Below are 11,790 nucleotides of genomic sequence, written 5' to 3' on the forward strand. Positions count from 1 at the left end.
ATTTATACTCCCCCCTATTTTTTTTTTCTTTTTTTTTCTTCTCCCCCCCCCCCCCCCCCCCCCTAAGTTTATTGTTCTTAACACTCGTCAGAGGAGAAGGGCTAAAATTTTAGTTAGTTGCTGTTGGGAAACTTTTAAATTTTGGAAAAACTATGTGAATTGCCAAGCCATTTATTGCCTGTGATTTCTACTGTGAGAGTTTTAGAACATTTGTTTATCTAAGGATATCATGCAGGACTAGTAATGTTTCAACTCATGCATCTGAGCCTTTAAAGAAGAATTTGTTCTTGCAAAGTTTGTACGAGGAAGAGCTGGAGAACTTGAGGCTCTCACAAGGTATAAGCAATGGGAAGAATGATAATCCAAGAGAAATACAAAATCAGGACATAGTTGATTGTTTAGAAAGTGATGTTCAGTATTGGACAGATTTCTCAAAAGTACACTACCATCCCCAAAGTTTATACGAGTTAAATGGATTATGGATGAATAATGTGGAATTTGATAATTATGGAATTGGAAGGGATATTTTTTCTGGGGGTCTACGAGGAGAAGAAATAAGTGAGAGGCTTCGGTTTTTCATAGAAGAGTGCGACCACATTCAGGTAAATTTCCTTGCAAGGAGTTTTGATCTGTATTATGTTCTTCAATTCCATCTGAACTCAAAAGTATTCTTTGTTTTTCTTACATTATTTTTGAAAAAAAATGATGTTAACATAGTTTATTGTCCTGGCTCTCGAGAAGTTTGGGATCTTCCAAAGCCTCCGCTTAAACATTAACACTGCCATACAAGTTTTGATTTGATTTATGTCACTGTGCCTTGATGCTAAATCTTTGTTTATCTTAACAGGGATTTCAATTCATTGTTGATGACTCGGGAGGTTTCTCTGCTATAGCTGCAGACTTTTTGGAGAGTATTGCGGATGAATATACAAATACACCAGTTTTACTTTATACTGTGAGGGGTCCTGGTTCTCACATGAACCTGACTAGCCAAAAACAAAAACTGTCCAGGAGCATTCACGATGCACTTTCTTTTTCAAGACTGTCATCCTTCTGTAAATTGATCGTGCCAGTTGGTTTACCCTTGCTAAGTACAAGTAAGCATAATTGTATTTACATATTCTCTTGACATTATCTATATGTGATGCTCTGTTTTGGTTTCTTTTTGATGCTTTGTTTTATATCTTGAATCTGAAGCATTATCTTTTTGAGTTATTTACTTCTGTTTTTCTGTTTTTTGGGTAATCTACTCTTGATGTTGAAGGTAAAGCTTCCATGCACCTTTGCATTAAAGATGAGATGCCTTACCACAGCAGTGCAGTGTATGCTGCTGCTCTACACTCTATTAGTGTCCCTTTCCGAATTGAGCCACTTGGACCTGCAAATTCACATAATTTTTCTGGAGCTGTGGATGTTAATGGAGTTACACAATTGTTAGCAGGGCAAGCTAGGCAAAATATGGTGACTATTCTCGATGTTTCAATGCCAGCACCTCCTATTTCTGGTATTTTTCAAGTTTTTTTTTTTTTTTTTTCCATCTCATGTCCATATTTCTGTCAATGAGTTTGGTTAATTGTTAAAGATTATAATGATGCGAACCTCGTGATCACATGGTCACGCAACCCACACGCAAAGATGCCAATTCCCGGAAAGCCAAGTAAATCAGGTTTGATAGGATTGTGACACAAAGATAACTTGTACCTAGGCACCAGCACTATTGAAAACGGAAACCCCCACCCAACGAATATTGATTCGCGAACGAGAAGTATAAGGATGACGCCACGAAGACAGTTGTTCTTTGATAAGTCGTTTTTTTAGTTCATTAGAGAACCATGGAAGGGAGATTATCTCACCAACACACATACACACAAAGTGCGGCAAACAAGAAGTTTTATTTATCTGAATAGTTTTCCTCTACATGTTTGGTTATGCCTCTATTTATAGTGATTCTAGACTTAAAAGAAACCCTAATGAACCCCCCTTAGGTGGACTTATATGTAGCCCACTTACAATTGACCCAAATAAGTAATAATAACCCAAAGACTATGAAGAAAATAATAAAAATATAAAAATCCAAAAATTACTATCCTAAATATGCTAGAATCAGATTTGTCACCATTAAGAAGTCCCAAATAGACTAGGAAATCTGATCTGAAGGTAGAATGTATTCTAAAGTCTTCTTTCCTTTTGTAGCTCGGATGAATAAGGAATCCTTGTAAGAAAAGCATTCTGAAATAATTATGAATCCTTGCCACTTGGAAACTATGTTGCAGCCCATTAAACATCCTTGTAGAATTAGTATATTTCCAAAATAAGCTGCCACATCCCTTTAGGAAAAGAATCCTAGCCAAATAGGAAGTCCACAAGTCAAAAGGAAGTAAATAACAAAATCTGTACAGCCTCTGGTGACTCGTATTGAGATACCTTCCCGAACTCCGATTGACCTGAAATTTTAACCCAATGTAATATAATATGTCAGGAGACTCCACGTAAAATTTCAGCTCGATCCAACGGTCAGATTGAGAATTATGACTATTGCCGTAAAATTGGATAGTTGCACATTTTACATCAAAATTCAAATTTGACCTTACTTGGATCGTATCATATAAAATTCAGGGAAACATGCTGAGCACTCTTTACTGAGGAATTTGCAGCCGTTAACACCTGAGATTGCACAAGATGTGGAGGATATGCAAGCAGTGGAGTTTATGACTGTGCATGGAGCTCTTCGATCAGGTACTGTTTGTAATTTGAACATGCATCAAAACTAATATAGTCATAATTTGTTACTTAAATGGCTTTGTTTCCAAGCCTATGTCAGGTCTTACAAAATTTTCCTTTTGCAATCTTTGGACTTCATATCTGCATTGTTAACTTTACTTAATGGACATCATAAAGTCAAAAGTGTAACTTCTAATCATTAAAAAGTTCTTAATAGAAATAGTTTTTTCTATGCATTTGTGAACATCCATTGAGAAAATAGAGACTAGATAAAATCATAGCTTTCCTGTTCTTTCTTGTAATAGGTTCTCTTGCAATCTTCATGGAAAAGAGTTTTTATTAATCTTGGTTCTCTTTCCTATCTGCTTCTTAACAAGGATCCTGTATGTATGCTCTTACTTCATTGTATTTGTTCTGCAGGAGGTCACCATGCTTTCATTTCTGAAGTAACGGATTCAGTTAATGCTGCTTATGAAAATTCCTCATCAAGACCAAAATTCTGTCATTTATCAGTCTCCAGCTGCCCACTTCCAATACCATTGCCATTTCCTAAAATCTTTTGTAACCTTGTTGGCCAACACGGTGAGCTCTTGAGCAGCCCGGTTCCAGGTTGTTCATCAAGGGGATCACTTGATGTCCATTCCATCCCCGTGGCTGCTAGACTGCGCTCAAGCACAGCTGTCTTGCCATTTTTGGAGAGCAGGTTGGCAAATCTTCGCAGACTTGGAATTCAGCAAGGAGCCCCTGGGACTCAGCTAGTTAGAAGCTGGGGGTTTGGGAAGGATGAATTAGAAGACATGGAAGAGACCCTATCTAAAATGGTCACAAAACTCGATGACCGTGCGCAATTATCTGACTCGGATTAGGTTGTTTTCTTAACAGTGTAACCTGAACGTGTTTGTTTCTTCATTATCCACGTCTTTTCCCCTCTCCCCATTGTAAAGTGATATTTTTATCAGTTTTTGTCTGGAAGAGATGAGTGACTACAGTGCGGAAAACAATTACGTACGTGTTTCCATTATCTTGAGATGATTGATGCAAGTTCTAAGTTAAGAAAACCATCTCCTCGGAGACTGATACCATCTGCCTCTGGGTGCGTTTCATGTTTTTATTTTACTGTTGTGTTTCCTGGGTTTCTAATTTTTTGTTTTATGTTTAGATGTTTTGTATTATTACTAGGGTAATAGGTCGGTGTGTCTGAACATAAAAAAAAATAAAAATAATGCATGTGTTATTAATATATTTTTTATTTACAAGTCCGGGAAAGTATTTTTAAAAGAAATATTGATACCACGACATTTTTTATTGATAGGGTTAATTCTAGCTGATTTTTTAAATTATCAATATTAGTTTAAAATATAGAATATTAGAAAAATAATTGGATAAAATTGAATGATGGGTTGTAAAAAACACTTCTAATATTATAAAAAAAATAAAAGTTAAATGACAAGTCTAAGCACGTCTGGGCCTTGAAGCCCAGGGTCGTGTCTAGGTTTTCTTTTATTTTTTTGTGGATGCCCATTCCTATTTTCTTAATTAAGCAAGAGACAAGTTGCCTGAGGCATGGGCAACCTGTCACTTGCTATCTCTAGAATCCAGTCACTCTGGCTGTGAAAAATAAGGAAAGGGATTTTTCTGATTTAAAATTTCATTTTCAAGGTACCCCCCAAATTAATATCAACTACTCTAAATCTTAAAAATATCTCAAAATCACTTAAAAATCAATCAAATCTTAAAAATCAAAACTGAACCTATTGACCATTCTCGTCAATTTCAAAGGAAAAATCATGACTTTCAAACTTTTCTCAGCCTTCTACATCAAATTTAGCAATTTTAGTTCTAGAAATCTTGACAACCAATCCTTTTCTTTTTTTTTTATTGTTTTTTAATTACTCGCTCTTTCTTTTAGATCTAAATGAAAATTATTGGTTATTTCAAGGGAGTTATGTATTTTTTTTGTATTTTAACTTTCAGTCCTTTATCTTTTAATTTTATAATTCTCCATAATTCTAAGCCTAACTCTATCTAATTAGACTGTAAAATGACTCAATTGCAAGTGAAATTTTTTTTTTTTTTTTTTAAATGACTTGAGGTGTTTCATTTTTTATATAAATAGTGAAACATCTACAAAAATCTCACATTAGCATATACTAGTTAGTTGACTTGCAGTTTGCTGCAAGCCAAATAATTTTTTTTACACAAACAAATTATTTATTTGTTTAATTTTAAATTGACCATGTTATTTTATCTTGTTTTACTCTTTAGTCAATTATTTATAATTATGACTTTTTATAACATTATAAGTAATTGGACACGAATTCGCAATGCTTTATATCTATATGCAAGATCTAACATTCCATCGTCAATTCTTTTAATGCTATATATTCAAAATTAACTTTTTTAAAACATTGTGATTAACTTTTATTTATTTATTTACGCATTAGTAGTGAAACGATAAGCTGAACTCAAAATTAAGACTTGCTTATGCAAATTTGCAACAACCATATGCTTAGAATGTAACGAAATACCTGTGTTTGGATAGGAACGAGGAAGCTTTCTTTCCCTCCGCCAATACAGGAATCGTCCATGGAAGTCTATTTAAATGACGAGACTATGACTTCAGCAAAAGCCAACTCCTTAATTTTCCCAAATGGGTCTAAGATGAACATCCAAAATGTCGTGGATGATGGCACCCTGCTAGTTTTAGTGCTTGCTCATCCTAGGTCACTACAATATATTTTAGTTGTGCTGCTCTCTCGCGGCCCCACTTAAGAGCATAAGATGGGGTTTTTAGCCTGTATTGAAAAAAGAAAAGAAAAAAAAACGATATAGAGGCTTGGAATTAACATTGTGGGTGGTGTTTTTTATTTTTTGGACATTGATTTTCTGTTTCGGTTTGTCACAGGTGATATTATCTGACCTCTCACTAAATAAAATTTCAAGTAAAATAATAAGCTAAACCTAATAATAGACTCAGATAAAGTCCAATACCAGGAGCCTGAACATGACAGGTTGGTCTGTCCCTTCATCGTCAAGGCCGCGTAGCTCCATACACGTGTCCCCACAACATCCTGCTCTCCATCTCATTCAAGGGAGCTTAATCAGAAATGAAACAAGCTTAAGCTAAGGTAAATTTCGGCAGTAACACAGCACGATAAAAACATGAAGCAACTTCAAACATGCAATTGCTACAAATAGATGCATAAAACGTCAAATCCAAATCATTGAGCAAATCAATTAGTCTTTTTATCTGTATTTTTTTTATATGGTAAAAGCAGCAGCTACTCTCAGTGCTGATTCTTGAAGCTGCACAGGCAACTCTAGAGTACATTATATAGGTGTAGGCGTGGAGGCATGATACGTCCAGGGGAAAAAAACAAAGAAAAACAAAAGGTATAAGAACAACAAAAAATTCCGGTGAGTACACGCCCCATTCAAAATTTCATCTCTTGATGTGTGACATTAGCATAGACCTGCATTGACCAGGAAATCCTTGGAGAAATGAGATCATAATTGGCAACATAGAATACAAACAAAAGATCTCATGACACCTACCTTGCAAATACTATTGTCTGGAGTCATAAGATTCAGAAAAAACGTATCATCACAGCAAACTGAAAGAACAAAGAAACAATAATTGGAACAACATAAGAAATTTAAGTTAAGAATATAAACTTTTAACCTCAATAAATACATTCAGAAGGATGTCACTTAAGAATATTTTATAACTAATGTAACGTTGACTGAAATGATCACCCATGAGAGTTGTTATGATTAGAATAATCATCCCATTTTTATCCTAGCTATAAACATGCAGTTTTTACAGTGAGGAATCTCATGCAGGATGACAGTCAAATGATAGACTAAACACCCCTGAATATAGCTACTATTTGTTTTCCACAAAATACCCTCATGGTGCATGCCAGATGCAATATCTATTCCATGTCCAGTTATTAAAAAAATAAAAAGTGCTTTGATAACTTTCCTCGTTCTGAAAAAAGGGAAAAAAAGATTTAATTTCCTATTTGCAGACTGATTACTTACCTAACTTTATAGACATCTGCTTGATCTCTTTCACCTTCACAATTACTAGCAGGTCTGATCGTATTCTCACGTGCCTTTCAGAGCTCTAACATCAAAAAGGGTGCTCTGAATCTGATATTGGTCAAATTACCATGCCATCAAACCAAACCTACAAAATATATCAGCCATCAGTGACTTGCTTATTAGGGTCTAAAAGTAGTTTGAATGACAGACCTTCACCCCAAAATGTCCTCACTAGCCTTCAGAAACCAATCTTGCAGGTTGCTTTAATTCATAGACAGACCTCACTCCTTTACTTGTGTTAGAAACAACATTGAAGAAGCTTGACGACAAAACATTACCGTCGTTTTTCATATTTCTTAGCAAACTCTTTTAGTAGCAATTGTTGCCGAAAAGCCAAATATTTATCTACACTAGTTCCAGCCCACTGCTGACAAAAGCTTTCATCAGTTGGAACAAATGAACTAAGAGGAAATGGCCCCTTTGGAGCTTTCTTTAAGGCAACCAAGAACCTATGGCGAGGGCGAATTCTCTGGTCTAAAGACAAGCTTAAGTACATAGGGTATTTGGTCAAGGATTGCACCTCATTACGAAGTTCATTGATCAAATACTTGTACTTTGGCTTTAGATTGTCTTCCAGTGACAGAGATAATACCTGATAAGATAAGCAGCAGAATCATTAAACATTTACTAGAAATCATGAAAATGCATAAAATCAAATAACAAGCTTTCATAATGCACATTAATATATGATGAAAACCATTTTTATCTCTATATTTGTTTTGCATCTTCCCTCCTTGACATGTGAAACCTACTTATAGTAAAAGCAAAGACAGCATTGAGTTCTCTAAAAATATGAAGATAAACATAACCATATAGAGAAAGCAATCCATTTTCCGTAGCAAACAACCAAAACATATTCAGCATAAGAAGAGAAAATATTTTTAATGAGGATACAAAAGGAATCTAAAAATATAAAGAAAAACATAGCCCATATCAAGAAACCAATCCATATTCTGTAGCAAATAGCCAAAGCATATCTAGCATAAGCAGAGAGAGAGGTTTTTTTAATGAGGATACAAAAGGAAGCAAATTAACCTGTGTAAGGCTGGTCAAGACTTTCAAGATGTCACCATTATGCATCCCGATACTCCTCAGGAAATTGATCCTTGGGATGAATCCATCATCAATGCTGTAATGAAGGAGCTGAGGATGTTTTGTTACCATCTTTACTACGCTATCTCTGGATGCTCCCAGCTCCCTGGATAGAAAAAGATAGCGAGTATTCCATGATACATCAATCCGCTGAACCAGGATTTGAGGGCTCAGCTGCACAACTTTTCCTATATTTTTTTCATCAATTCCAACCTCCTCAACCAAATATCTAACTGTGGGTTTTAGAGAATTCTCAACACTATAAGAAAATAGAGATGGAGCAGCAGCAATTATCTGCCCTATTCTGGAATCTGGAATACCTAAACCAATCAAGAAAGCAGTATGAGACTTCAAATTACTCTCCACTGTATATTCTAGAATTTGCGGTTGCCTCAAAAGTATTCTTTTTATATCTCTGTGTTTGACGCCAATACTCTGCAGGTACTCCAATCTCTCCCGTGCAGAACATACATTTATTCGGAGTGATGGCATGTGCCTCTCATAGATTTGGATAAAGTGTGATTCCTTGAGCCCAAACGTGCTTAGGTAATCCAAAAGGGGGAGCCACTTTTCATCCAAATCTATTTCTTCAGATAGCTTTGGATATCTGTCCTCAGTAGATTTCCCTGTTATTAGCTGCAACCACAGAGAACATCTAAGCTTTTTTTGCATCATTAGTACAGTATACATGAAAATCTAAAATCTAACCATACCTTTCCTTGTCCATTAATGTCAGAGGAATCAGCTTCTTTTGTTCTATTTTTAGTACCATAGAAGTTTCCAACCATACTCTTTTCCTGAATGTTCTCGCTAGTTCTCGAATTGAATAATCTCTGGCCAGCTGCAAGCACAAATTTTTCCTTCAGGCATTATCATCCCTTAAAAAATTCTCAAAGCGTTGACAGAACATTAGAGCATACCTTCTCTGGTACTTGTTTTCTTCTGCGAATTAACTCTTTTCTTTCCATCGACTTCAAAATCCACAGGCTCTGCAAATTCATCCTGAATAAACATTCAACAGAGAGATTAAAAGTAGCTAACAACTAATCCATGCAGTAGCCACTCAATAATATTTTCTTAATCATAATCAATTGTAAATAATATCACATCATCATTTGGTAAAAAGATTCTTACAGTGCGTCAAGGATTGGTGGAAGTGGAAGGAAATCAAAATGAGGTGAAATAGATGGTCGTCAGGGTTTTGGCATTTACTTTCATATCTATGAACGATTACCTAGAAAGTATGCTTGGAAGTTTCTAACATTTTTTTCCTTGAGAGGAAAAAGAACTCACATCACATACTGACAAGTTTAAAATAGTAAAGTAAAAAAACAAGAAATTATTAATTTCAATTTAATCTTGCCAGGTAATTCACTAACAGAAAACCATCAGATTTATGACATTCACTAATAAAATCCACTAAATATCCATCTAATGGTTGATATTTTTTCGGTAAGCTTATTAATCCTTTTCTTTTCCTTACACCTACATGTTTCTTCTTTCAAGATAAATACACAATTCAAATTGGAAAATTTAAGAAGAAAATGAACACATAAATACAAGCTTCACCAATATTCAACAATTTGAGAGTATAAATTAGTTAAAAAAAATTGAAAACAAAAAACCAGGCAAAGAGAGAGACATGGCAAATGAAAGTTGAAGGCTAGCAAAGGAAGTATAAAACAGAAACTCACATCCAGCAACCAATCATCAAGACCGGTATCAGTATCGTAGAGACTGAAGGTGTGGCCGTAGCGTGATTTTCGTTTAGGGTTGAGAATCTTAGCATTTGAATGGGTGGATAAAACCCTAACAGTCATACTGCCTTGTCTGCCTTCTCTTCTTATTATTCTGCTCACTGATTCTGCACTCAAGTAAACATGAGAATGATGGGAAAGAGAAAGAGCAAGAGAGTGAGAGAGGAGAGTAGGGTTTAATGGATAAACAGAACAAACTGCCATCTCTTTATGCTTACGCTTTTCAGGTTTTTGATAGCCAGAGAATGATAAATTTTCAGATAGAATATGATTGTGAGGGAATATGCCCTTAAACCCCACCTCGCCTCTGATAATATAAATCCCATCTCGTTCACTTGTTAACTAAATTAACGGGTGGTCTAGAAACATGCTAGCTGATGCTTCTACATTAAAATAATATTTTTTAAAATTATTATTTTAATGTTAATATATTAAAAAATCAGAAAATCTTAAAAAATATTATTTAAAAAAATATATTTTTTATAATTTTGTGTCTAAATCACATTTGAATTAATTCAATTTGACTCTTTCATCTGGTAGGTTTAAAAATAATTCAAATAATAATAAAAAAATATATAGTTTCACCTCAAATAAATATTTAAGACAAGATTCATATAATAAATGTTAAAAGAATATTATATTAAATTAATTCAGATTAAATTGAGTTAATTTATCAATCTCTATAATAAGTTATAAAATTATAATAACTTTATAAAAAATAAATTAAAATAAGTTATAAAACTTAATTTTTAATAAATTCAATGTTGAATGATAAAATTCAAAAAAAAAATTAAAAATAACATGAGTCAACTCGGTTTAATTTGTCAAACCCACAACCTAAATCATGAGATTAGAACAACTCAATAAAAAAACAATTTAAAACAAATTATTAAACTTAATTCTTAATCAATCTAATATTGAAAAATTAAATTAAAAAATAATTAAAAAAATTCTAGTAAATCATAATAATATATCAATCTCGTGACCCGAGTAATGAGATATGGATAATATCTAGAAAGCAAAAATTATAAAACCTAATTTTCAATAAATTCAATATTGAATGATGAGATTGAAAAAAAAAACAATTAAAAAAATGATATTAGTCAACCTGTTTTAACTTGTCAAACCCACAACTTGGATTATAAGATCAAGCCAACTAAATAAAAAATAAATTAAAATAAATTATGAAACTTACCTAATTAAAAAGAATTATTCAAGTCAATTAAGATTAGCATGCCAAACTCGTAGTTTAGGTTATGAGTTATAGATAATCTCTAGAAAGCATACCAAAACACATCACGAAACTCAGTTTTTAATTAACTCAATATTAAAAAATAAAATAAAAAATTGATTAAAAAAATTACTCGAATTAATCAGAGTTAACCAAACTTATGATTTAGGTCATGAGATGTGAATAATCTCTAGAAAGCATACCAAAATAAATCACGAAGTCTAATTTCAAATCAATTCAATATTAAATGTTGAAATTAAGAGAAAAAATCAATTTGCAAAAAAAAAAACTCGAGTCAACCGAATTAAGATGTCATACTTGTTGTCTCAGTCACAAGTATAAAATAACCTTATAAAAATTAAATATAAAAAAATATAATATTTAATCCTTAATAAACCTAATATTGAATAATAAAATTTAAATTTAAAAATAGATTAGAAAAAAGAAGAACAAGAACAAGAACAAGGGGTGTTGTAAAACCGCCTCCTCCCTTAGTTTTTCGTTTAGAGAAAAAGGTCAATAAAAAAAAAATCGAGTTAATTGAGTTAACCTATCAAACTCGTAATTCAAGTCATAAGTATGAGCTACCCATATAAAATATAAATTATAAAAAATTATAAAATCTAATTCCTAATAAACCTAATATTGATGAATCTAATTAAAATTAAACAAAAAACATCAATTAGAAATAAGAAAACCAAAAACAAATATTCCAGTGAATAATATTATATAAGGAGGGGTATAGTAAAATCCCTTCTCTTTTAGGTTTTTTGTTAATGATAACTAATACAAAGCTATTTCTTTATCATCTATCATTAAATTATTAAATTTGATTAAAATAATTATTAAATTAAAATAAAATATAAAAAAGGATGAGGTTTT

At 33.0% G+C, this 11,790-nt stretch overlaps 2 protein-coding genes across 8 annotated transcripts in view; one reads left to right on the plus strand and one right to left on the minus strand.

The window, feature by feature from the left end:
* LOC105109465 (plasma membrane, autoregulation-binding site, misato segment II, myosin-like, tubulin/FtsZ protein) overlaps positions 1–3,782 on the plus strand; it is a 6,027-nt gene extending 2,245 nt beyond the window's left edge. For both annotated transcript variants that reach the window (XM_011004189.1, XM_011004188.1), the window contains exons 6-10: positions 236–602; positions 848–1,097; positions 1,265–1,504; positions 2,617–2,736; positions 3,142–3,782. In XM_011004189.1, coding sequence (XP_011002491.1) covers positions 236–602; positions 848–1,097; positions 1,265–1,504; positions 2,617–2,736; positions 3,142–3,587 — 1,423 coding nt within the window. In that variant the 3' untranslated portion in view covers positions 3,588–3,782. The remainder of the gene's footprint in view (positions 1–235; positions 603–847; positions 1,098–1,264; positions 1,505–2,616; positions 2,737–3,141) is intronic.
* A 2,102-nt stretch (positions 3,783–5,884) lies between these two features.
* Positions 5,885–9,980, minus strand: LOC105109464 (Mitochondrial transcription termination factor family protein). 6 transcript variants are annotated; one of them, XR_839255.1, is made up of 8 exons: positions 9,615–9,980; positions 8,841–8,922; positions 8,634–8,761; positions 7,864–8,556; positions 7,107–7,420; positions 6,766–6,913; positions 6,277–6,335; positions 5,885–6,194 (listed from the first exon to the last, which is right to left on the minus strand). XR_839255.1 is itself a non-coding variant. In XM_011004187.1 (7 exons), exons 1-6 carry the CDS (start codon positions 9,879–9,881, stop codon positions 6,326–6,328), a joined length of 1,494 nt encoding a protein of 497 aa, XP_011002489.1. In that variant the 5' UTR covers positions 9,882–9,980; the 3' UTR covers positions 5,885–6,194; positions 6,277–6,325. The 6 variants fall into 6 exon arrangements, 1 of the variants encoding a protein (XP_011002489.1); XR_839258.1 differs by having other exon boundaries at positions 6,985–7,420; positions 9,615–9,979; XR_839257.1 differs by having other exon boundaries at positions 6,979–7,420; positions 9,615–9,978.
* Positions 9,981–11,790: the final 1,810 nt, after the last annotated feature.

Source organism: Populus euphratica, unplaced genomic scaffold (genome assembly GCF_000495115.2).
Source record: "Populus euphratica unplaced genomic scaffold, PopEup_1.0 scaffold216.1, whole genome shotgun sequence".
Classification (NCBI taxonomy): domain Eukaryota; kingdom Viridiplantae; phylum Streptophyta; class Magnoliopsida; order Malpighiales; family Salicaceae; genus Populus; species Populus euphratica.